This window comes from Brachyhypopomus gauderio, chromosome 10 (genome assembly GCF_052324685.1).
Source record: "Brachyhypopomus gauderio isolate BG-103 chromosome 10, BGAUD_0.2, whole genome shotgun sequence".
NCBI lineage: Eukaryota > Metazoa > Chordata > Actinopteri > Gymnotiformes > Hypopomidae > Brachyhypopomus > Brachyhypopomus gauderio.
The window spans coordinates 12,734,730-12,762,193 of NC_135220.1; the positions used below are offsets into that span (position 1 = coordinate 12,734,730).

The window sequence follows — 27,464 nt, forward strand, 5'->3', positions numbered from 1 at the left end:
TCTGCACGAGCAGTTTAACTTGGTGAATATTATAAACACCTTGCTGATGCTGGAGCCAATAGCTTCGCTCACATAATTTCACGTCGTGTTGTGATCGGTTCAAATGCGTATGTAATATAACACGCACGGTAATTGTTTAGTTCAAACCAGCAACTTAAATGAATGAGATTTGACGCGCGTCAGACGCGTGCAGACGCGACTCCTCACGCGTGCGTGTACCGCCCCGCCCGCTCCGGGCTGACAGCTCGCCGCCTTCAGACCAGCCGCGTCCCGCTAGTTATCGCAGCCCTGCGTCCTACACCTCGTTCAAATGCCTGTTTATTTCCCCCTAATTATTGTCAGAGACGCTAATGTCTTCCATACCTCCCGTGGGAAGGATTTAGTACTGAGCCTCAATCTCAGTACCTTCATTTCGACCCGAATTTGAAGTATATTTTCAGTGAGTATGGTTTCTCGGTGGAGTTATATCAAGACCCTGTCCGTAAAAGTGTGGATTTTCTTCTTAAGCCTCGCAGTGTGGGAGACGCTGTGCATTCCTAGTAACGAAGGTAAGAAACGCATTCAGGGTTGGATGTATTTTAGGACAGGGTTTAAAGTCATGTATAAAGTCATTTGAAGCGTAATGGTTTCTAACAACGGATTAGCCTAGAGTAGTTGTAAAAAACGGTCTGTCTCTTATTTGGGTTTTGTTGGCTTTGTGTAACTCATAGCGAATGTATTATTAGTTTTAATTGCTGTTGGTGACATTGTTATGGGAACATCACCCCTGCCCTCGTATTTGAGGAAGTGTGGAAATAATCCTGGTTATGGCCATTCGCCTGTCATGTCTTCATTGTAAACTGCTCCCTGTTCGCCACAGATCAGAGGTCTAAACTAGACGGTCCAGATTCACCAGTTACCTCCCGACTCGCATTTCTGCGATAAAACATTAAAGAAACCACCATATTACCAACTAAGATAAGATTTTTCACATCACTGTGTCAAGAGGGAAAAAGTTCTTGTCACCACGTGTCCTGAACCTCCCAGTCCGTATGGACAGGTGTCCTCAAACTATTAACTACGAGCGAACGTTTCGGAGCGACTGGACCGAGGCGCAGATGAAGAGGTTCTTCGTGGTCTCCGTCTCTTCTGTCTAAACTACTGTTATATTTTTCGCGCTCTCTCATTCTACCTGTACCTGATGTTAATATACACGAGGTTTATTAACTATAAACTAAAATAATCCGTCTTCAGGAGAATTTGAAAATTCGTATAAACCTGTCAGAAACACTACAACTTGTTTCTGAGGCAGCTCTGTTTTGATATCAGGGAGAAAAGCTAATTAAAAATCACAAATATAAGCATTGTGCATCCAACGTTTTACCCATCGAATAATAAGAAATTAGCTGCTGTAATGTTTTGCTTTATATGCTAATATTTCACTGATATTTTGATATTTGTGCAACACACACACACACACACACACACACACACACACACACACACACACATGCATATATATATATATATATATATATATATATATATATATATATATATATATATATATATTCATGTAGTCAACATCTTAAGAAATAGCTGACTGTTTTAAGTATGATAAATGGCAGACAGTATCAAGCGCAAGTGAAGAATGAGACAAAGGCAAAGCAAGACATTCATTCTGAAAGGCGCGTTTCTGTCAGCATGTGACACACACTGGCATCTCCATGTCACTCTCTGAACTACACACCTATTCTGTGGACTGGCGTGCACCCGGACCTTTGGCCCTGCACAAGAGCGCGTGCGGTGAAGTAGCGCTTTCAAACGGCTTTAATCCCACAAACGCCTACACAAACCGAGGGCACTTGCCTTGGAACATGTCAAGAAGTTCTGGTTAATTCTAATTGATGTATGCCAATTTGTCATGTAGTCAGAGTGCTTTCATGTCCTTCTATAGAATATGTAAATATTCAAATGAGTGCCGGCATATGGATGGTGCGTGACAGGTATGTGGAGGGCATGATTGATTGCGGGTTGATGATGGCACAATGGCACGGAGTGGCTGGGCGCCTCCGTCAACACACACAATGGCACAGCAGATGAACGAGGGGTAGCAGCCCCATCAACGTCACAATGGCTTTAACCCCGGCGGAATTTGAACAAACTCCCAGATTCGGGGAGCACTGACCTTCTGCTTCACGCTGCCGCCATGCTGATGTGAAAGGGATCAGGGAAGTTCTCCCTGCACCCGGGATAAGGAAACAATCACAGCGTGCACCTTTGAACCTGGTACATTCCAGCGCAGTGTGTACAGTCTTTTCCCGGGTATCTGAATTCTTTTCTCCTCAATTATGATTTCTACTTCGTCTCTAGACCTTTGAACGTTTATTATTTTCTTTTTTATTTGCCAGCAAGTATTTTTTTTCCCATGTGTATTTTTGTGCAGGGATGATTCTCCCCTCCCTCTTTGTCTCATGCAGATTACGCTGTCACAGTGTAGCATCTGATTATCATTCACTTAAAGGTAAAACAATGTCAAGAACTGCGTATTGGACTCTCTCTCTTTTTTTCTTTGTATTTGCCGTAGGACGGACACAACCTCCCTAGCGTGATCTAGATGAACACTCCACATTTCTGCTTTTGTCCTAATTAGAGCTGTGTGATTCTCCTCAGGACATGTTTCATTTTAAGTAGAACAAGAACACCAATAACTGTCATTCAAGTGGGACATGTCCAAAACCCACTTAGTGAACTTTAAACAGAGAATTTCTTAGTGCTTTTAAGTGGTGCTATATTACCCAGTAAAGCATTACCCAATGAAGCATGACGTAGACGTTTTTTTTTATATTTAATGTGCTATAAAAAAAAAAAAAAAACATGTGGTTATCGGGACCTTGTAAATTTTCCATCATCCTTATGGTTGCTGTATGTTTCATGTGTTCCAAGCATTTGAAGTATTGCAGTCATTTTGTTTGGCCTTGATCGTGATGACCATCTGCCAAGCGTTTCCTTCCACCACCACTGTGCTCCTCCAATGTCTGTGGGGAGAGTTCACCGAGACGCTGCGTCTAACGCTGATGCCAGTAAATGGATCCACACCTGTTAAACGGTGCAGCTGCAGACCCTCTGATTAAAGCTCAATTTAATGACAATCGCAGGTCATCCAGAGATCCTCTAATTAGCAGTAGCTCCAGTCATTCGAAGAACACCGCAGCCATTTAAAACCATGGTGGCTATAATAGGATTTTCCTCAAAATTCGCTGATGAATTGGGAGTGAGCTCTTATGTGACATGTCTGTCCTTTGGCGTGTACTAAACATGTGTATGTATCGTGTCGGATAAAAAAACTTAATACATAATAAATGAGAAATAAAAAAGTTATCCCATCACTCTGTGTTGTTACTTTTGCACTTCATTATTTCACCTTCGTGTTAATATACAGCCCTGCGGTTTTAACGGACAAGTTTGTCAACGCATTCCCTCCAGCAAGTGGCATGTTTCATTTGGATAAGGGATCTGTTTTCTGAAGGACTGATGTGCAGTAGGTGGCCGTGTCGCAGGAAGCCAAATGTCTGGTGTGTGCTGAATCTCTGCAGTCTCATAACGATTTGTCCCTGTGTGATGCTTTCTTGCAGTGAACTTGCTGGACTCTCGCTCTGTGATGGGTGACCTGGGATGGATCGCCTACCCGAAGAACGGCGTGAGTTGCACCCTCTCACCAGTTCTCACTCAGCACTGCATTAAGACTGGGCTGAGGATAACATCTCAAGGTCTCCCAATTCCCTTGAGCGAGGCAAAGACAGATTCAAAGTGAAAAATAATAGAACAAGCACACGTCAGAGAGAGAGAGAAAGGGAGAGAGAGGGAGAGAGAGAGCTTTATTGTTCTTAAAGGGACACTGCCAAAGACACTAAACTCTTTGTTCTAATTTCGTAGAGCTACTCTGAATGTAATCAGTGCTGTTAAATAGAGATTTGTTATGACCTTGCCCTTCACACACGTCCCCACACTGCATGGGGTTGAACCTACCTACACAAACACTGAAAGTGTTAGCACTGTTTCTCCTCAGTGGAGTTTTGCCATAAGACAATATCTACTGTATTGAGCTGAAAACTGTATGAAACTATTTGAGTCAATATAAAGCAGTTTGGTAATGTAGAACAAACATGCTATTAGGATACTGAGTGTCTAGCTTTTGTCTGACATGGTGCTAGCAAACCTAAAGCTATATTAAGCTTCAGGACAAAAACAAATCCCATTCTCAGCTCTGTCGGCGTCTTGCAGTAGGTGAGTCGCAGACGAACTTTAAATCGCCGCAAAACAAAAGACGTCATCATCATCATCATCATCATCATCATCATCACACCATCTGATCATAATGCCATCAAGTGAATCCCAGTATGTTGGTACAGTTCATTAACAAAGCACTGAATATGATTATGTATGAAGCCATCTGTCAAAGGACAGTCTGTGTGCGGGTGGGTGTGTGTGTGGGTGTGTGTGTGGGTGTGTGTGCGGGTGTGTGTGTGCGGGCGTGTGTGTGTGGGCATGTGTGTGCACTTGCGCGTATGTGTTTCTTCTGTCTGTACACAGTAAGGCTGCAGAGACAAAATAAGCAATCTGCTTTGTGCTTTGTGTTGTTGGTGTTGTGTATGTGGAAGGTGTCTGCACTATGTGTAGACTCACGTGTCTGTGTTGTTGGTGTTGTGTATCTGCACTATGTGTAGACTCACGTGTCTGTGTTGTTGGTGTTGTGTATCTGCACTATGTGTAGACTCACGTGTCTGTGTTGTTGGTGCTGCGTGGTGGGCCTCTGCTGAGTGAGTGCTGAGAGGCGACCCCTCTCCCCATCACGCCCCTCCTGCCCCCTCTCTCCCGCCGCCGTCTCTGGGGGCCGCTGGCTGCCCCATGCCCCTTGTTGTGCACCCGTGAGCACCCTGTCACGGCTCAATCCGGCTTCCTGTTGAGCGTGGATGGAGGTGGGTGGAGGGAGAGGCGGTGCATTGTGTTCGTCTGCACCTGCCGCCCCAGAGACCCCCTCGCGCACACACACACACACACACACACACACACACACACACACACACACACACACACACACACACACACACACACACACACACACACACACACAAGTATGACCCCACAATGATCTTTTTAAAGCTCCCGGCACTGTTATGAAGATGGAGATCAGCTCCTCACAGGGGACTATGTGCATCCCGGCGTGATATCAGGCTCACGACACGTGTGATGAGACATAAATCCACGACGGGTATAATGCAGGCAGTTTCTCACGTCGCTTTCAGCCGCTGCACAGACGAATACGGGCAGGCTCGCGGTTTTATTGCTCGCTGACATCCCACACCAGCAGGACGCAGGGCTTTAGCCAGGAACAAGAACTGCTGTAAGTGGTGATTTAATGGATGAGGTGATGAAAGTGCATGAAAGTGTGTGTTTGAACGGGCGTGTGACCAACGCAGGTTGTCAGATTTGCTGCACAGTTGAACTAAAATGAGGACACACACCAGCACTTTTATCTAATGCACTGTATTTTGTTTAACCATAAATGCTATGTCATGAATGTCATGAAATGAGCATAATGCTGACCAAAGTCCTGCTGTTATCGCAATCAGTAAAACTTCAACAACAACAACATCATCAACAACAACAACAATAATACCAAATAAACTTTATTTTTTGGGAACATTTTAAACAGTTTTTGCTTTACAGAAAGATACAGTATAAATAAATTAGCATGAGAAACATTAAGATAATAATGTGAGAAAATTTACAACAGGCAATAAAATGAAAAGGGAAGATTAAAGTAAAGGTAGGCATGTTTAAAGGCAGGTGTAGGTAAAGGCAGGTGTGAGTAAAGGCAGGTGTGAGTAAAGGCAGGTGTGGGTAAAGGCAGGTGTGGGTAAAGACAGGTGTGGGTAAAGGCAGGTGTGGGTAAAGGCAGGTGTGGGTAAAGGCAGGTGTGTTTAAATGCAGGTGTGTTTAAAGACAGGTGTGAGTAAAGGCAGGCGTGAGTAAAGGCAGGCGTGGGTAAAGGCAGGCGTGAGTAAATGCAGGTGTGTTTAAAGACAGGCGTGAGTAAAGGCAGGTGTGTTTAAAGGCATGTGTAGGTAAAGGCAGGTGTGAGTAAAGGCAGGTGTAGGTAAAGGCAGGTGTAGGTAAAGGCAGGTGTGAGTAAATGCAGGTGTGAGTAAATGCAGGTGTGTTTAAAGGCAGGTGTGAGTAAAGACAGGTGTGTTTATAGGCAGGTGTGTTTATAGGCAGGTGTGTTTAAAGGCAGGTGTGGGTAAAGGCAGGTGTGGGTAAAGGCAGGTGTGGGTAAAGGCAGGTGTGGGTAAAGACAGGTGTGTTTAAAGACAGGTGTGTTTAAAGACAGGTGTGAGTAAAGGCAGGCGTGAGTAAAGGCAGGTGTGGGTAAAGGCAGGTGTGGGTAAAGACAGGCGTGAGTAAAGGCAGGCGTGAGTAAAGGCAGGTGTGTTTAAAGGCATGTGTAGGTAAAGGCAGGTGTGAGTAAAGGCAGGTGTAGGTAAAGGCAGGTGTAGGTAAAGGCAGGTGTGAGTAAATGCAGGTGTGAGTAAATGCAGGTGTGTTTAAAGGCAGGTGTGAGTAAAGACAGGTGTGAGTAAAGACAGGTGTGTTTATAGGCAGGTGTGTTTAAAGGCAGGTGTGAGTAAAACCAGGTGTGTTTAAAGGCAGGTGTGAGTAAAGATATGCATGTTTAAAGGCAGGTTTGAGATAAGGCAGGTGTGTTTAAAGGCAGGTGTGAGTTAAGGTAGGTGTGTTTAAAGGCAGATCGGAGAGCTCTTGCAGCAAAGTACCCAACAATTCACAGAGACACAGTGGGCCGACACCACCGAATGCACTTGTAGGTTGCTTCAAATATTGTAAAATTAATTTGGAAATGCAGGCAGCCAACGCAGACGCGTGAGAAGATGTGAGATAACAGATAACGCACCCACGTTCTCATACGTGCCCACGTTCTCACCACAGCAGTTAACACTTGGCAAGCGAGAGGTGGAGTCCGTCAGTAGCCCAGAAAATATCCTGTTACAGTAAGGCACATGAACCCACCCCACCTCATATAAATGTGTAGCAAAACAAAGACGGTGTCCTAGCAGGTGAAGCTGATTATAAAGTTGTGAGCTGTTTTCTGGGGGGGGGGGGGGTTTGATAAACACAAGTTTTAACAGTTTAGGCACAAATAAAAATGCTTTTCTCCATCTCCTAGTGTTGGTGTGAAAACTGAATCGTTAGTGTAATCATGGTGTTCATCACTGCCCCTCTTGTCTTCAAAACTTCTAAACATGGAAAATCAGTTTTTTTATCATACATTTGTAAAATGTTTTGTCTTTTAATGCTGACTAGTATTTAATGTCCCTCTCTCATTCTGTTCAGACTACTGAGGCTGTATTACTGGAGACGATCTGACAATTATGTTTTACATAATAAGCACGTCCTTCAAATGAAGTCAGTTTACCCTCAGTGTTTGGCTTAAATGCATAGAAGACCCAGGAAATGTTACTAAACCAACACAATTAGTGTACAACACAAAAGAGTTTTGTTATGCAGATCCTAGAGCAGTGGTTCCCAAAGTGGGGGGCGCGCCCCCTAGGTGGGGCGCGGAGCTATTGCAGGGGGGGCGCGGAGCTTGAAAGTAAAACGTGCACATGTGTCAATATTAGGGATGCACCGATTCCGATATTAATATCTGAAAAAATTCTAGATCGGGTATCGGGGACAATGTGACCGATCCATAAAAACAGATCTATTCAGTCTAATTCTATGCTTGTATTGCTTGCTTTTCGGAGTTAGTTCAACCTAATACTCGCGCTGGTGGTATTCCACTTATTCCGTTGATTTGCTGGTTGACCAAAATAAACCTGGGCTCCAGCAATACTTCACTGTTCATACATGAACTGGTGAGTTGTCCAAAGCTCATTTAATGCGTTACTTACAGAAATAAAATAAAGAGCAGTGGTCTGACTCGGTCTACGACAGAAAGCTAAAAAAACAATATTCCATACGCGCGCTCAACTCGCTCCCTTAAAGAGACAGTACACATATTTCTGGCCGTTACATGCTTTGTGCTCTGCGTGATGTCTGCGCTTGCAAACTAGCCGCATATGTATTGCTGTTTCTCTTATTTCATCTCCTTATTTGTTTTAAATTATATTTAGAATTCTTGAACCATTTAAAAGGTTTCTTGCAGTTTATTTTTTCACGTTTGACCAAAGTTGTGAACCTATTGTTTTTGTAAGTTTCAGGTTCTTTGGTATTATTTATTTTACATTCAATGTTATATTCATAATTGCACTGACTGAACAAATGCAAGTTGTGTTGTTTTTACATGTTTTATGTGTGTTTAAGTGTGCTATACTGGTGCAGAGTTTTCAATAAACTTGTAATTCAGTATGTCTGTGTTTAAAAAAAAAATGCTTTAAGTCGATTCAGCACAGTTTTACTCTATCAGATCGGTATCGGCAGAGGCGGTCTTTGCATAGAGGCATGGCTAGGCAACTGCCTTGGGCCCCTCCCACTGCAGCCCACTGTAGGGGCCCCCTGATTAGCTGACTTATTTTTCGCATATTAATGTTGATGGGCCCCCTACCTAATTTCGCCTTGAGCCCCCAAATTGCTAAGTCCGCCACTGGGTATCGGATCAGTATCGGCCGATACGAAGCCTCAGATATCTGAATCGGTATCAGAAGTGAAAAACGTGAATCGGTGCATCCCTAGTCAATATGGGGGGGGGGGGGGGGGGGTGTAGGGGGGGCACAAAAATATTCTCATCTACTAAAGGGGGGCATGGCAGAAAAAGTTTGGGAACCACTGTCCTAGAGCATACTGTGTGAGAATAAAAAAATAAATACATTTTAACATAACAAAAGTACTAATAATGTTTTGTACAGAAATGAAGGGAGGTCAATTTATTCTACATCAGCTTATGTTTACTATGTATGTTTCTTTCTTTCTTTTTTCCCCCCAGTAGGACCGGTGCCTGGGACTCACTAGGGTAAAACCCTGTAAATGACTTAGTGGAGAATGTGTGTTAAACTCGATCATACACAGAGCTGTTGACTGTGAGCCTCTTTGGTTGTCTGAGCCGGAGTACAGTGGCTCTGGTATAATTGGGTCAAATGAGTGTATAGTTCAGCAGCTGTTCAGATGGGCAGTTTGGCTGTGTTATACGCCTCCGCGTTTCGGAGTCGATTGTCTGCCCACATTCAGCTGTGTTTATTGAGAGATAAATCTTAGAACAGCAGTGTCCTGTCGAAATGGGTTGTTTTCAGCACCTGCACGCTGCCTCTTTAAGCGCTGCCACAATGCTGGACTGAGCCCAGCTCTGCCCTATCGACCAGGTGATTTACAGTCCAGCTAAATCCAGGATTTGTACTGGCCCAGGGCTGCGACTACAGCCACCGCTCGACTTTTTTACCCAGTCTAACCAAAGGGAAAAAGACATTTATGTGACTCTCGATAGAGGATCCTCTACATGTCCAGGCTTCAACCCTCTTGGAGACACACACACACACACACACACACACACACACACACACACACACACACACACACACACACACACACACACAATGTTTGGTGTAACCACAGGGAGTCAATTTTAACCTTTCCTCATAATTTCTGTAGCCTCCTCCCTATTTTGAATAGCAGGCCTTGATGACAGGGGTTAGCTAGGTGTCTGTGTAATGGTCATTGGGAAATTGGCGGTAATGACCAGTTATTGGATCAAAGTCAGTGGGTCGTGCATCGAGACTCGAGTGTTCCCTCCCCCTCTCCCTCTCTGCCCACTCACTCCCCCTCTTTCTTTCTCTCTCTCTCTTGCTTACCAGCTCCATTTCCCTGATGTCCTCCTCCCCGACTCTCTCTCTCTCTCTCTCTCTCTCTCTCGCTCTGCATGGTGCCGCTGTTGAGAGGAGAGAAAGAGGGACCACGCCAGCCGAGTTTGAAGTGCATGGGTAAATTTGTGCTATGGGCACACAAGAGCTCACACTGGGAGAATTGACGTTTTTCACAGGGTAAAAAGCTGTTGCAAATAAGCGTGGGTGGGCCGGTGAGCTGAGGGGTCTGGAGGCGGCCGGAGAGAGAGAGCACCTCAGCGGGGACTCGCCCGAGCGGAGGTCAGGGGACCGGCTGAAAGGGGAGGACAGGGACGCTTCTGAGACGTTTTTTAAATTGTAGCTGAAGTGCCGCTGTGCCTGTGTGCCTGGCACTTCCACTAAAGGCTGTAAGTGATAGCCATTCCCACGTGAAACCTCTCTAGGAGCGCGTCATGGTTAGACATTTTACTGCCTTTGTAATCCATGTTCAAAAAACCTGAAGCAGAGGCTCGTGTGCCTGGCGCGGAGATTAAATGAGCTGCTCTGTAATTCTTTACCGGTGTCACGTTGATGCAACACCCTCAAATGACAGTAATTCAGTGACTGCAGTAAATTAGATCAGGAAGAGAGTATCAGAGCTGAGGTCTTCTGCTGCAGGCCCTGCCGTGTAGCTGACGGTGTTAAAGACACTGTCAAACCCAGACCGACCTGTTCCTACCTCCCCTGCGTGGCCAGCAGTAATAAGATTTGGCCCCTCACATGCAGCACTGGGCCAAGGTCACTGGTTTATCGAGCCCAGACTGGACTGCTAATTCAGTCGCAGCTTTTCCCGTTTGTACATGTGAGAGGGCAGACAAGGGGGCGGGGCTATAGGGGCGGGGCCAGAGGGAGGAGCATGTCTTCCTTGATTTGTTTAGTCTGATGTGGAACTTGTTCTGTTAGGTCACACCATTTTTATATGCTTAAATATTGTAACAAAAATGACTCGTTGGTGAGTCGAAAGAACAACCTTAATGGAGGAGTTTTTAAACTGAAGTCAGGAGATAAAAAAATAGTTTGAAAGGGTAGAGCTGAAAATGATAAAGCAATTCAATGTTCAACGTAGGTCAAATACTTAAACAGGTATAGGTGTCAGTCACTGAGTGCTAAGATTACTGATCACTACTAAGATTCATTGGACCTTTAATAATACCTTATAAATACATATGAATGCATGTCATTAACCTTTACCCTTTGTAGCCATCCATGAAAATCTTGGGTGTAATAAAAATCACTATTTTAATTTATAATTTTTAATCTCTCTCTGACAAGTGTATTAGGCTGCATTGTTTGGCACGGCCGGTGTGAGCAGAGTGTCTACCTATGTTTCCCATCAGGTTTTAATAGGTGTTTCTTTTAGACCTGCATGATCCTGAATCTGTGCCTGTCCAGCATTAGCAGGCTGGGGGTGTTTGGGTGGGGGAGGGGTCCTCACTATCCCGCTCGCCCGCCAAACTGCCTGCACACGGCCGGGCAGACTGGAGCACATTATAGAAGTATGAAAGGATCCCATTTGCTGTGGTTCACTGGGATTTTTATAGTGTGCCCCCCCCATCACACACACACACACACACACACACACACACAAGCCCCCTTTTGCTTGATGCATTAATGTAGCCCGGCCGGGCCATCTGAGAGGACTCCTGTGTTTATTAGAGGAATATAATCATATATGGCTGGGTGAGCTTCAAACCCAGTAATGTGGACATTTGGCTGGCTGGAATGAAATGGAAATTTGTTGTGAACACTGCCTGATTATGGGCAGAGGGCAGGGAGTTGGGTAGGGGTGCAGAGACAGGAGGCTGCTACTAACGTGTCTTCTAAACCACGTTCATGGTCCATCTTGACGGAGGGAAATGTGGTTAAACTCTAATGAGGATAATTAGATCATATGGCTCAGATCAGAGCATCTACTAAAAAAAGAGGTGTTGTGTATAAACATTTATACAGATTCCCAGTGCAGAAGGTGCTCCACAATATGAATCTTTTTACAGCGATGATTATTAACAGCTGTGGTCCACAGTCCACTCTGTGATGTGATGTGTAGGATCAGGATTTTGCTCTTTTGCTGTTGCGACGCTGCGCTGATTATTGTATATAATTGTAAATGAGCAGTGTGCACATATAGGAAGTCACACAGTAGCTTTGGTCTGCCACTTCTGATGGCTGCTCCAGTTTTCTGAGTCGGGCTGGTCCGAGGAGTCTGTGAGCCTGGGTTTTGTGTGAGGCTGCTGAGGTACTTTGCTATTTCCCAGGAGTCAGCGTAATGGATGTGTGTGTGTGTGTGTGTGTGTGTGGGGGGGGTGTTTGGGTGTTTGGATCTCTCTGGCTGTGATGGCATTGGCGATTGCTTCATGCCATCAACACGAGACACTCAGAGCCCTCAGCGCAATTCCTGTCTTGCAGCTCCAGTAACGCGTCTCCACCCCAGTCGCCCACAGCGCTTAGCTCAGTTACGACTCGAGGCGGAGGCGGCGCTCGGTGGGGGGGGGGTCTGAGTTCGGGGCTCTGAGTCGGGGACGTCTGCGCACCCCTCGCTCCCCCAACCCCCCCCTTCCGACATGCAGTACGCACCCGTGGCCTGAGCCTCCGAGCCAGCGTGTGTCCGGCCTGCGATGGGTCTGGGGGGGTGTACTTGGTGCCGAGTTTGCGCTGACACCACCAGTGCCAACGCACTGCCTCAGGAGGATCACAGTGATCATTGATCGCATGTTTGAAGAACACTGAGACCTACTCAGGCCCCTGGGGAACATTTTAGAGCTCCTGCTTTGTTAAATGCTTTGTTACCTGCCTCCTGGCTTATGGGATTATATAGAGCACATTGCCTTTCCAGAGTCTCTGGTACATGGTGGATTGTCATAAGTGTTTCCTAGGATAGAACAAAACAAAAAGAATGAAGACCAGCTCTGTTGTCTGCGCTGACAGTCGTGGTCGACCAGTAAAGAATACACTCTGGCATTTTGTTACAGAATGGTTTTATTTTATAGCTCTTTTTACCTAAACCACCATTGGTGTAGTAGCTCCTGGCTTAGTTTCTTATGCACTGCAGCTCTAAATATTCTTTATTCTACATATCTACATATGTAGATACACATATGATATATACATAGATATGCATATGAGATATACATAGTTATATATATGTAGATATGTAGAATTTTCAAATTTTATTTTGGTCACTGAATAATTAACAGTGGTTACTAAATAATAAAGCGTCAGAATATAAAATGGATAGTAAGCCTCTAGTTTTAGAAATTAGTTACAAAGTTAAAATAAAATATTTTTTTACATTTATGTATTTGCATTAGAAACACCAATTGGTATTTTTGTTTGTCTATTTTTCAGTGGGAAGAAATTGGAGAGGTGGATGAAAACTACGCCCCCATTCACACCTATCAGGTGTGCAAGGTAATGGAGCACAACCAGAACAACTGGCTGCAGACCAACTGGATCGTAAACGAAGGAGCCCAGAGGGTGTTTGTGGAGCTCAAGTTCACTCTGAGGGACTGCAACAGCCTTCCCGGAGGCCTGGGTACCTGCAAGGAGACCTTCAACGTCTACTACTATGAGTCCAATGACGAGGACAACAGGAACGTCCGGGAGAGCCAGTACAATAAAATCGACACCATCGCGGCGGACGAGAGCTTCACGGAGCTCGACCTCGGAGACAGGGTCATGAAACTGAACACGGAGGTGAGGGACGTGGGCCCGCTCACAAAGAAAGGTTTCTACCTGGCTTTTCAAGACCTGGGCGCCTGCATCGCTCTGGTGTCCGTTCGCGTCTTCTACAAGAAGTGCCCCCACGTTGTGAGGAACTTGGCCTTCTTCCCGGATACTATAACGGGATCGGATTCCTCGCAACTCCTGGAGGTGCCAGGGACCTGCGTCAACAGCTCTGTGGCCGAGGAGCTTCCCAGAATGCACTGCAGCGCAGAGGGGGAGTGGCTGGTGCCCATCGGGAGGTGCATGTGCCAGGCGGGCCATGAGGAAGTTAATGGCTCCTGTCAAGGTTGGTGAACATCTTCATTGTTATGCAAATGAAGCGGGTGGTGACAGTAGAAGGGGGTGGGGCTACGTGGCGTATCTCCTTGAACTGCGCCTACATATGTCACGGACACAATGAGTATCTGCGCACTCTCGCTATGGCCGTAGAGCGCAGTGACATTCGGCTCGCTCTCGTGCCGCGACACTGCTCCTGTCCTTTAGTCATCCAATTTATATAGGTCACGAAAACAAAAAAAAAAGATTTATATAGGTCATCGTAAAGGACTTGCGTTATGAACGTTCAAGGGTTGGAACGTTCACAGATTAGAGCCTCTTTGTGCAGTTTCTCAGTGGTTGGAGGCATTGATGAGATCGGGAGTGTTTTTGTGTGTGTGTGCGTGCGTGCGTGCGTGCGTGCGTGTGTGCGTGTGTGTGTGTGTGTGTGTGTGTGTGTGTGTGTGTGTGTGTGTGTGTGTGTGTGTGTGTGTGTGTGTGTGTGTGTGATTTTCAGAGGTGGTGTGTGAGCTCGCTACTTAACAGCTGGCGGAGGGCGTGATGAGTCTTGTGATGAATCATTGCGTGTGGACAGCACAATGGGCAGGCTTTGTTTTACACCGTGTTCACTATTGTGTGGGACAATAGGCTGCGGTGGCCGCGGTGCCGTTGCTGTACGGCCCGGCGAGGCTACCGGTCTGGGCTCTGATATTGTTCGGGGCTGATGGGAAAGTTTTACCTCAGTTTGGAGTTCATTATTTTTAGAATCGCTTACTCCGTTCCTGCCTCTCCCCCCTAGCCAGTCTGAGCAAAGATGTTTGCATCAGTCTGTTTTGAAGTCGTCATCATCATCATCCCAAGTGTTGGGGTTCTGCCTCTATATTTACAGCAGCTGCTGCAGTATGCAAACCATTACAGGGTTTTACTGAACCAGAAGAACGCATCCTCAACGACCTCCCTGTTGACAGAACCACCCCAGATTTCCTGTAGAGCGGAGCCGCCATTGCTGATTGAGACGTGGTGGTTCTGACGATTTCATCAACCCCTCCAAGCTTGTTTTGCAGCTCTGTTCTCTGTGTGGAGTGAGACTCCCTCGCGGGTTTTCCAACATATCTCTTATTTTCACAGACACTTCACAGGGCACAAACCCAACTTGGTTTTCCCGCGTGTGCGTCTGGAACTGATAAATACAGTACATCCTCCTTTCGGTTTCTATGGCAACCAGAGACCCTCTTCCCAGTATTTGACATTCGGAGATATGAAATTTTTACATTCCCCCCCTATGCAAGCTGGTCACACGGCAGGAGGACGAGGGCGGGGAGGGGGGGGGGGGGGTTTCACACCCCGTGGCTGTCTGCCTCCACTTCTCCTCCTCCTCCTCCTCCCTCCTCCTTCCTCTCCCTCTGCTTCCTACCTTAGACGCTACTCAGGGCGTGTAGCACCGTTTTGTCTGTGGACAGGAAGTGAGGTATCAAAGTGACTGGCAGGTGGAGGTGCCCATGCAGCAAATCCCAGAGTTCTCTCTGCTGGTGTCTGATCCCCTCCCGCCCCTATTGTGACCCCCCCAGCCGCGGTTTGATCAGCCGCCGTAATTCTGCAGTGTCCGTAATTTGGGCTCCTCCTCCAGCCCCTCGTAGATTATCGGTGCTGACTGCTCAGTGTGGCGTGAGATGACGGAGCCCCAGCAATTGACTTCAGTCTGTTACACACAGAGACACACATGCACTCATCCTCTCTCTCTGTCTCTCTCTCTCTCTCTCTCTCATACTCTCACTCCTATTCAGCGAGCACTTAATCATTTATCCTCCTCTGCTACATCAGGTGCTTCTCTCTTCTCTAGGAGTCACACTGGTGACCACACACACACACACACACACACACACACACACACACACACACACACACACCCTCTCCCAACCCCCTGGAAGCTGGAGGCTATAATGATGGCTGGGACCGAGGGATAGAGAGGATGGCAGAGCAGGGACGCGGGACAGCGGGACAGCGGGACGCTCCAGCAGTGGAGGAGGCCGACGGCTCCTCCTGCCACACGGATCCTCCTTCTACTGCTCCTCTCCCTTGTCTTTTTTTACCACAGACTGTAGTTGGCGCTTTGTGATGAGAGTTTTCTCTCTCTCTCTCTCTCTCTCTCTCTCTCTCTCTCTCTCTCTCTCTCTCTGTCTCTCTCTCTCTCTCTCTCTCTCTCCCTCTCTCTCTCTCTCTCTCTCTCTCTCTCTCTCTCTCTCTCTCTCTCTCTCTCGTCTCTTTTGCCTCTCTAACTCACATCGCAGTGTGATATATTTCTGTGTGAATTAATTTCCATTGAGCCGTCCTGGGGGCCTATTTGCCCGGCCACGGAAGCAGGGTTTTTTTGTTGCAAGATTGCCCAGGTCGCCTGCAGACGAGGCAGCAGTGCGTTAAGGATGCGTTTAGCGGTATTGTGTGCAGGGCCTCCTGTTTGAGCAGCGGCAGACCGCCAAAGCCCTGCGTCCTGTTGACACCAGCAGGCAGAATGTGTGTGTGTGTGTGTGTGTGTGTGTGTGTGTGTGTGTGTGTGTGTGTGTGTGTGTGTGTGTGTGTGTGTGTGTGTGTGTGTGTGTGTGTGTGTGTGTGCGCGCGCGTGTGGTGCCTGGACGTGTTCACAGAGTGTTCGGGAGCGATTACAAATGTGTGACCAGGACTGCAGGACTCACGGGAGACACGCGGGACAGGGCGTTGGTGCTCTTCAGGGACATATACTCTGATATATTCTGTTTGTGGCTCGGACATGGGCGGTTTAATTTGGGAGAAGGAAACCATGATAATGATGATGATGGTGATGAAGGTGGTGATGATGATAGCTCAAACTGTGTGAATTCACACAGGACTATGATGACACTTAATTCCACAGTGAAGTAAACCTTAGAAATTCAGCCTTCTGCTTAATAGAACAGGATATGCTAGTCTGGCCATTTTTTAAATTGTCTGATTTGGGTTATAGTGCTGCTGGTTTTCTTGGCAAAGAATTCACTCTAGCCCTGTTTGCTGTCATCTGCCCAAAATATAGAGCACATTTCTTCCTAGTGGCCAAAGTCTCCTTTCACAAGGGCCTTTCTAATGTGTTCGACCTTCTGTTTATCGACGAACAAATCTTGACTGTCCACAGATGCTGTAAATTAGGACCTTTGTTATGTTTATTTCTATTTGATTGCAGAGTTTGTTATTTTTTATGCTTCTGTCCTCAGAACAGTCCTCGCACCAACACACCGGCCCCACGTGAGGACGGTGCATCGCTGCCATGTGACTGCCAAAGGCCACCTAGGAACGCGTGGCAGAAATGCAGCAAACTGCTGCTTAATGCAAATTTAACACAGCAGCAGTTAGCAGATTACATGACTAAACAGCAAGAATGCCATTGGCAGCAAGTAAAAATGCCTCCCCGTGCGGATGAAATGCGATGAACAGATATAACAGCCAGCCTGCTGGCTCCAGCATGGCTGCATGCCCCACAGACAGGCAGCAAGGCTGGGTGAAGTTGGTGCAGTGAAGCCTGTACCCCTGGGGCCTTTGTATGGGTGGGGGTGGTGGTGGGGGTGGTGGGGGTGGTGGTGGGGGGTGGTGGTGGATTCCTTGACAAGCACGTCATAGAAGAGCCGGATGTCCCGTGATCACCACTGTTTTCATCGCTGTCACTGGTTAGGGGAGCGAATGTCAAACTCGATCTAGTTCTTCGCCGCACGCCTGCAGTTGCAAAAGGGAGATACCACAGAGATGTCAGGAAGCCCCCCCCACCCTGGAGGCATGGGGGGGGGGGGGGGGGGGGGGCGCCATTGCGCTTTATTTGGAACCTGACAGGCCCGACACAGCACGAGATAAAACGAGTCAGTCGTTGTAACTGAGGGTAAACCAAAGCAAAGCAGGTCTGAAAACCAACCTCACCATGACGCTAAGCACAATCAAGAAATGTAACGGAATGACAGGACAGCATGTCCGTCCTGGTTTTGGGAGGTGTCTGCTGCTCTAGTCCCCGTTAGGCCGTTGCCCGGGAAGCCGATCCAATCACAGCCCTGTTGCAGGACCCTAAGAGGTCATTTGTAAGAGCTCGCCGTACACCCAAACCACACACAAAATGTGTCAATGTTCCCAGCAATGCCAGAGACTGCAGAGCAAAGGTGCAGGTCTTAAAGGGGAACATCGAATCCTCAGAATCGGCCCGGAATAGGCAGGCCCGAAGAGACCCTTCTCCTCCCCCCAGCCTGTTACCTCTGACAGCAGAAACAAGCACATTTTAACACGGCCTCGCAGGCTTGGTGCAAAAAAAAAAAAAAAAAAAAAAAAACAGAGCCAAAAACAGGCGCTGGCTCACAAGTGCGAATCCGTACGAGCTGGAGTTCATCGCGTTTCTGCGTGTTATGTAAGGCTGACTCTGGCTGCATGCTGATTAAGTCTGCGCCCCAGTCTCTCTGCAGGCACGCTCCAGATGCGCTCGACCAAAGCTGGTTCCGTGGGCGCTCCTTCACAGAGATGGCCCGAAAGCGTCTGCATTTGATAGGCTGGAGGTTGTTAGCGCCTCTGCATGCGGTGCATTGATTCACGCTCTCTTTCACTTAGTGCCTTTTCAGGATGCTGCTCAGTGGCGACAAGGAGACGTGAACCCGATCAAAGCTCTGAAGCCCCAAACCCTGATGCACACTGCTCGGTTAGCCTGATGGTGTAATCTACTGGCCAGGCGTTTCTCTCTCACATCTCAGGGTTTTGTCATATATATATATATATATATATATATATATATATATAATATATATATATATATATATATATATTTTTTTTTAAAGGCCTAATCTTTGTAAATGTAATAGTATGTAATTTTAAGTCATAAGATTTTACTGCAGAGAATTATGGGACCTTATAAAGTAAATCAGATTTATTTATACATCACATTTTATAACAGCCTTTGTCACAAAAGCAACTTTTCAGACTCTTCTATATGACATTGTGTAGCAGGACAAATGAGTATATGAGCAAAATAAGCAATCAAACTCTATTTCAGGTTCCTGGGACCATGTATGCCATTGGACATTTCAAAATAAGATGTTTTGTGATTGAGAATTTCGTGCTTTTAATCCGTCACTCAGTAACAACTGGATATTTGAGTTACTGTTGCCGTTCTATCAGCTTGAACCAGTCTGGTCATTCTCCTCTGATCTCTGGCGTCAACAAGGTATTTGCACCCACAGAACTTCCGCTTTCTGGATATTTTCTCTTTTTCTGACCATTCTCTGTAAACCCTTGAGATGGTTGTGAGTGAAAATCCCTGTAGATCAGCAATTTCTGGAAAACTCAGACCAGCCTGTCTGGCACCAACAACCATGTCACATTCAAAGTCACTTAAATCACCTTTCTACCCCATTCTGATGCTCAGTTTGAACTGCAGTAGATCATCTTGGCCATGTCTACAGGTCTAAATTCATGGAGTTGCTGCCATGTGATTGGCTGATTCGACATTTGCTTTAATGAGAAGTTGGATGGGTGTACCTAAAAAAGTGGCGTGTGTGTGTGTGTGTGTGTGTGTGCGCGTGTGGGATTGTCTGTATGTATATATATATATATATATATATATATATATATATATGCAATTTGTTTTTACCAATGGTATTCACTAATGGATTCTGTACCATATTCTGAATTAATTCTGCGTATGGTACCAGTGTTTCTGAACCCACTAACCCATTGTGGGATGTGGGAAGAGATGAAGGCTGTTGTGTACATTGGAGACAACAGCTTCAGGGTAGAAGTAAATCACAATTTTTGTTTTCCAATTTCATGCGTCTAAATAAGTGTTTATCTTTTCTTTTCAATGTCAATATAATGAAATAGCGTTTCATGTAACCCAGTCTACGTACTTTTACGCCACATCAAATATCGGATAACAGGTGGTTTCCCAATTGAATTTTCCTATTTGGAAACAAAAATTATTCTATATCATCAGTGGATGATGGTATCAGCCCGACCCTAGCATTTCTGACATTGTGTTGTGGTCAAAGATGAAAGATCTAAGAATTTTCAATCAATCAGTGCTGACTACTACCACTGAGGTTACTGCGTTTGCCAGCATGTTGGAATAACATATTCATTATTTCTCAGCTGTTGCTTATATCAAACAACTGAGTATTATTTTCCAGTATTAGGATGTGATGACACCCACAACAGTAACTTTTCATCAAATGTAAATCATAATTACAATATAGTTTCAAGGACTATTTGCTTAAACCCTAACAAACATATTTTGGGCTTAAAAACGACATATACAGTTAAAAGCTCAGTAGTTCTTAATGACTTAAGAGTCATAATTTCTCTACTGTTATATCATATTTTGTGTTGTCACAAATGATGGATGTTCAATGCCCCACTGAGTACTTATTATTATGATTTAGAAATGAAGAATATGTTCTTCTGAGAATATTGATTAAATTGATTATATTGATCATATATTGCTGTGAGGAATCAAACTCCATCTTATCATAGTTGCCAGATCATTGGCCTATACATTACATCCCTTTACATCCTGGTGTAGTCTAAGGCAAATTGGACAACCTACTTAACAGTGACTGTACTGAATTGTCCACTTTGAAGAATAATCTCTCTTTATGGGCTTTTCAGCACATGGTCGGATGAGTGGGTGGCCTGAACAGTGACACTGGAACAGTGGAATCTTGACTGCAGTGATATGTGTTAGATTATATGTGCAATGATATATGTTGTATAATTTGTGCAATGATATATGTTAGATAATATGTGCAGTGATATATGTTCGACTATATGTGCAGTGATATATGTTATATAATTTGTGCAGTGATATGTGTTGGATTATATGTGCAGTGATATATGTTAGATAATTTGTGCAGTGATATGTGTTGGATTATATGTGCAGTGATATATGTTAGATAATTTGTGCAGTGATATGTGTTGGATTATATGTGCAGTGATATGTGTTAGAAGATCTAAAAGATTCTAAAATAACCATCATAGGCAGCAAAGGAATAAAGTTACACAGCACTTTAATCTGCTCCATTATTTCTGCCTGTTCACAACCAGATTTAAAGTGTGTGTAACGCTAGAAGAATTTACATATTAACGAGCATCCTGACATTAACCTCTGTAAGCAGCACAGTTCCAGAGTTCATGTGCCCAGGGTCTTAGATTCTGAACTGCATGTCACTGATATAACGGTAGACACCCCCACCCTGTTATGCAAACGGGTGCGCTGACGGAAAATGAATGATTCCACCTGGAAGTGTGCAGGCCAGTGCCGTAGGCTGCCTGGCACCTGCTTGTACATTGTCATTTGTCTGCATTCATTTTTGAGTCAGCTCCCTCATGGGAAGTTAAACATAGGAATTACTTATCTGTTCACTGGCCCCAAAAAGGATCGTTGCACTATTGCAAAAGTGTGTTTGTTGTCTGTACGTCTACATGCATACATGTTAGTATTACTGGAAGAAAGAATGGCTTGTTTATATGGCAGAATGGCTACAATATGCAAATGAGCCATCTTGACCAATCACAGATGCTCGAAATCTGTTGGTGTTTTAATGGATCACGGCATTGACTTGATCCAGAAGGCATGACCAACTACATCGAGGGTTTACCAACATTGCAGCATAGTATTTTTATCCATTGTGTGTGCCCATATTGGCACTGGAGTGAAGTGTAGTGTATTTAGTGCAGCTTTGTGTACATGTTCATTGAAGGTAATGTGTAAACAGACAAGCTGCAAACCCTCCCATCCTTTTCAGTGTGTTATTCAAACAGCTTCCTCTTCTAATTAGTGACCAATTGATTTATCAGACCATTTGCTTGGCTCTTTTATTGGAAACTCTATTTCACACTGATTGGTTTTCTTTAACCTGCTGTGTTTCACTTTCTGTGTGGATCTTACGGTTTCAATTACTAAGACATCCCCACAATCAAAGCATGTATGAAGCTCTTTTTAGTAAACACAAAGCCTTAATACGTGCCATCCCAAACTGTCCTCTGTTTAGGGAATATGCATATTAAGTGTCTCCCCAGCTCTTTAATTGGTGGCCCACCGCTGTGTGCTGCATATTAATTAGCAGTTCGCCTTCCTGCAGTGCATTAAGAGCTCGCCCTCCTCCGTGACATTGGGGAGACGTTGCGGCGTGGCTAGCCAGCGCGGTGGGGGGGTCAGTGTGTGTGTGTGGAGGGGGGGTGTCAGCACTGTGTCCTCGGCCAGACGCCTCAGCCAAGCGCGGCAAAGCAAATCAGGTTTCCGGGTGCCGGAGCGAGCTGTGATTTCATGCGTGACTCAAACACCCCCCCCCCCCCCCCCCCCCCACACACACACACACACACACACACACACACACACACACACACACACTCACACATCCCCGATACCCACACACACACACTCTGAGGCACTGGCGGATAAGAGAGGAAAGGGATCTGTGTGGGGCCTGAGGAGAAGCACGCCAGGCTTCAGGAAGAAGGTCCGTGGTGGTGGTGTGAGGATGGGTGGAGGCCAGGTGGAGGTTGGGCAGAGATTATGTGAAGGTCATAGGAAGGCTTAGCAGGGATTGTGCAGAGGCTCCACACATAGACTGTCATGTGGAGGAAGGACATGGAGATTGTGGGGAATTGGGGTTGGGTGGAGGTTTTGAAGAAGCTGTTTGGAGATCATGGAGTGGTTATGTGCAGGTTGTGAGCATGCCGTGTAGGCTACAGAAAGATTTCCCAATTGTGAGGAGGTTTTCTATAGGTCAGGTGGAGGTTCTGGAAACATTTCTGGAAGGGTTTTGAGGGAGCTTGTGGGGGAAAGTGTGGGAACAGTCCGTAGAAGATCAGGAAGGCTGGCTGTGGCTATCAGGACTGATCCCAGTCAAAATTCACACCACATATCTGTGCAACACTGTGTAAGCAATGAGAACAGGGAGCTAAGCCTAGTGATATCAGATGCCCCCAATATTGTGCAAGGAAATAAAACAGAAAAAAGAAAAGGAGCACCTCATATTCCAGCTTTCCACTGAAAAAAAGCGAATGGCAAAAATGAAAAAATGTCATATTTTCTTCTAGTCTATCAATGATGTTGTAATTCAAAAGCTCCCAGTGCAACTCAAAACAGCCAAACAGTGGGAGAGAGAGGACAGCCAACCCAAATGTGCTGTGACATCTTCTGTTGTCTCCTTTTGGAGAAGAGCAGGGTGGAGATTGAGTTAGCACCCATCTGTGTGTGTGTGTGTGTGTGTGTGTGTGTGTGTGTGTGTGTGTGTGTGTGTGTGTGTGTGTGTGTGTGTCTGTGTCTGTGTCTCAGTGTGTGTCTGTGTGTGTGTCTGTGTGTGTGTCTGAGTGTGTGTGGGTGTGTCTGTGTCTTAGTGTGTTTGTCTGTGTCATAGTGTGTGTGAGTGCGTGTGTGTGTGTGTGTGTGTGTGTGTGTGTGTGTGTGTGTGTGTGTGTGTGTGTGTGTGAGAATCAGATTGAGGGGAACAGTGAAAGTGGAAAAACAAATGCTGAAAAGACTGGGGAGAGGTGAGAAGCAGAGTGGCTGATGAAAGTGTGTGTGTGAGTGCGAGTGTCTGTGCCTGAGTGAGTGTGTGTGTCTGTGTCTGAGTGTGTGTGTGTGTGTGTGTGTGTGTGTGTGTGTGTGTGTCTGAGTGTGTGTGTCTGTGTCTGTGTCTGAGTGTGTTTGTCTGTGTCATAGTGTGTGTGAGTGCGCGTGTATGAGTGCATGTGTGTGTACGAGTGCACGTATGTGAGTGCACGTGTGTGTGTGAGTGCGCGTGTGTGAGTGCGTGTGTGTTTGTGTGTGTGTGTGTGTGTGTGTGTGTGTGTGTGTGTGTGTGTGTGTGTGTGTGTGTGTGCACGTGTACACTTGTATGTGTATTTGTGAATGTGTGGGCGCATGTAGGGTAAAATCCAAGAACCTCTTACAAAGGCCATTTGAAGGAGAATATGGCAGTGCTGCATTAGAGAGGCCTGCATCTCCACCAGATCCCTTCAGCACACGCACTCAAGGCTTTTATGCACATGTTCTTATCTGAATGTGTTAGTATGTTCAGATGTCCATCATAATGTTCAGAATCTTCAGTTGGCTCCCAGACATTTATCAGCTTCCCTCTCATTCAGCCTGTGGAGGTTTTTAGAGAGTTCTCTGCATGCAGCCAGCATTGTCAACATTACTTTAAGGACATATTTCATTGGAGATCAATAGCAGTTCATTTTATATCTCCATAATTACCAATCTTGAATTGGACGGTCTTCAACCAATTGACTGCGATCAACAGGTTCATCTTCCAGACCTCCCATGTCAATCGTATCAGCCATATGAGTGATGTGACTGTAGTTATCACGTTTACCATAATGTCCCTCTGCATTGGTGCTTCTTAGTTAGTTAGAAAGTAAGTAAAATCACTGTGTTTCTCTCCTCAAATGTGACCGAAAAAATGGTGAGGGCGGTAGTCTAAAAAGAGAACAAAGACATATGACTTTTTACCTGGAGTGGTGTATGCATATGTTGGAAGATGGAAAAATATATACTGAGGCTTTTTTTGTGTGTTAGCAACCCAAAGCACACACCCGAAAAAACATTCACAGATGGAGAAGAAGAGATGGAGGTCACTGAGGACTCTTTATTCAGAGACCTTAAACACAAAGATGAAATCAGCCGTAAGTAAAATGTCACTTGGAGTTGCAACTCCACTGTATAATGTATGTAGTTGGAGGCTATAGGAACAGGTTTTTTTAAGTTGCACTGTTTTATATGGTATATCTTTTTCTTGTTAAATTTCAAAAGTTATATTTTTATTTAATATCAAAAAGGCTGGTGACCAGTGAAATGTCACCAATTGTTGTCTGTAAAAAAAATGACTGCAAAAAGCTTTGAACCAAGACAATCAGATTGTTTCCTTAGTGTTTTCTTGTGAATACCGACCCCCAGTTTATGCATTCTGTGCATCTTGTTTTATTACGCACAAAGAAAATTAGTGCACTCTGATCACAATACAGCAGTGATGACATTTCCTGCGTAAAAATCAATCAGTCAGATGAGCTAGTTAAATGCTGCAATTGTCCAGGAGGGAACAGAAGCACGGCTAGCAGGCAACAACCTGGCAACACAGGGAGACCAGGACTCAGCATAGATTTCCCAGGCCTAATGTTGCATGACAAGAGACCAAGGTTTTGTCAAGGTGAATCAGTTAGTGGCTCTTTTTAAAGACCTTGCGAACATCGCCTCTCGTCTCTGTGCCGAAAGATTTGTGGGGGCACGGGTGGTGTGTGGGGTGGGGGTGGGGGGTATATTATCAAATCTTTTCTCACTTCCCTTCCAAGCTTTGAATAATCACCGGAAAGACCTTTGAAAATAAAATGCAATATTTCATATTCTAATTTTCAAGGAAGCATCCTTCCAATTGAAAGCCATTTCATGAAATATGCATATAAATTTCTTTTTTTCTCCCAGTCACCATTATTCATTGCTGGGAATCAAGTTAAAGGTGTTTTTAGGGAGAGAGGTACTAATCTCTTAACTTCATTAGGTAGATAAACTGGTGAAGAATAATCCCCTCCTGAGTGCTGTGTATTTAGCAGACTAGAACACTGAAGAACCCTTGTTTCACACCAGGCGCTGGTGTAATCCAATCACAGCCTTGTACAGGCACAATTCCTGTAGCCCGTCCTCAGCCCTTTATTTTAATCAGACGTCATGTTGTGTCTATTAAGATTTGCTTTCATATCATAATGCTGCCTGTTCTTCAGGATTATCCTGCCTGGTTTGAATGAAGCGTGGAAAAATGCATTTGACCACGCTGGCTCTCTCTCTGTAATCCTTAGCTTCTTCAGCCAATATATCATGGTCAAATGACAAATTGCTGGAAACATGAAATCTCAGACATCAAGCAATTCATTTGCACTAGAATATGGTCCACGTGAGACTTGTGATGGAACAGACTTATGATGTTGAGTCTTTCTACTGAGGTTCTACATATATATGTAATATAATCTACGTAGGGAAAATGGCAAATGGCAATTTTTTTTTCTTTTCTTCCAAAGGCAATACTGGTATCGTAATCAGTTTTTGATGGGTTGCCAAGGAGTTGAAATGATTTTAGAGTAGTGTTTCTGTTCAGCACTGCTATTCTGAATGCCTAAGATCTAATATTCCTAAAATGTCCATAGCCTGCAACCGTATCCACCTTTCATCAAACCTGTTCCAGACACACACACACACACACACACACACACACACGCTCATCTAGAGCCTCATGGAGAAGCCTCATTGCTGTGGGGTGAATGGTATTTAAGAGCCATTCAGATAAACTGCGACTCCATTATAACGAGACTGTTCCAGGTCTGACATTTTAGTCAGCCTTTGTCATTTTCACAGTGGGAGGTTTCTTAATGGCAATTGCAAGGTCACTGTGAACACTCTGTAATTTTGAAGTGGATCCTTATTATCAAGCATGGCTCTGGAACCTTGTTAGAAGACGGATTTTCATGGCAGGAATGTTTTCTGGGGCTTCATGTTTGAAACATTTTCCACTGTTTTGTCACTGATATGCACATGCACCTGGATGAATTGCTCCTTGCGCAAGTGGAAGTTAAAAACCTTCTAATCCTAAAGCTTGCAGTTAGGATTGTGACACATGGCTCTGTATTGCTCACCGCGTGAGTCTGCAGATGCCATGGAAGCACTAGACCAAAGTGCCGCATCGACTGAGGGTGCCATCGAAACCTTTTTATGAGAAGATTAGCTTGTTGCACAAAAGCCACAGCTGGTTTCTCTGGAGTGTGTTTGGCTGGGCTCTTGGTCAGTGAAATATATAGTGAAAAAAATAGCAACAATATTTAATGTATATAAAACGTGTGTGGACTTTGCTAAAAATGTTTTGTAAGCACGGTTTAAAAAGGCCATGCCAGGATCACGAATGCTTAAATTTAAATAACCTTTTAAATGATGACAGCACCTTTTCGATTCAACGTAATTACGTTTATTTACAGTTATGTGCGTGTGCTTTGTCTGGGAGCACATTGCAATAGTCTCTTCCCTTGGTGTTCTGTTGATTCTGTTGTTGTTGTTGCTGTTGTTGCTATGCTCTATTAGCGGCAGTAAGCCGTTTAGGACTGGTATGTATAAGCTAGCCTAAACGCTGCCAACGGGACTTCAGGGCCAAGTGTGATCTATTTAAATGCTGTGATCTAGTGTGATCTATGTAAATGCTGTGATCTAGTGTGATCTACTTAAACGCTGTGATCTAGTGTGCTCTATTTAAACGCTGTGATCTAGTGTGATCTATTTAAATGCTGTGATCTAGTGTGATCTATTTAAATGCCGTGATCTATGTAAACGCGGTGATCTAGTGTGATCTATTTAAAGCTTTAACCAGGAGGCTTCAGCAGTGCAAATCTGGTCTGGAGCCATTGCCCTGGCAGCCAGGAATGCCCTGCCTGTGACAGATACCTAAGACATGCAGAAGAGACAGTGATGAAGCCATTTTATGGCTTTTTGGGGGGGGTTGGCAGCAGATGGAGAGATGACAGTCAGAGATAAGCAGCTGCAGGAGAGGCCACCATCCAGTCACTGTATTGTGTACACAATCGGAAAAAACTTTGAATGACCTGGAA

The 27,464-nt window shown here is 45.1% G+C and overlaps 1 protein-coding gene across 5 annotated transcripts in view; it reads left to right on the forward strand.

Annotated features, from left to right (window-relative positions):
- The first annotated feature begins 202 nt into the window (after positions 1-202).
- epha5 (EPH receptor A5) overlaps positions 203-27,464 on the forward strand; it is a 53,808-nt gene continuing 26,546 nt past the window's right edge. For 2 of the 5 annotated variants that reach the window (XM_077019587.1, XM_077019588.1), the window contains exons 1-3: positions 206-548; positions 3,615-3,679; positions 13,218-13,881. In XM_077019587.1, coding sequence (XP_076875702.1) covers positions 446-548; positions 3,615-3,679; positions 13,218-13,881 — 832 coding nt within the window. In that variant the 5' untranslated portion in view covers positions 206-445. Of the gene's footprint in view, positions 549-3,614; positions 3,680-13,217; positions 13,882-20,486; positions 20,809-27,464 lie in introns of those variants that run through there. The other 3 variants (XM_077019590.1, XM_077019589.1, XM_077019591.1) reach the window with 3 other exon arrangements.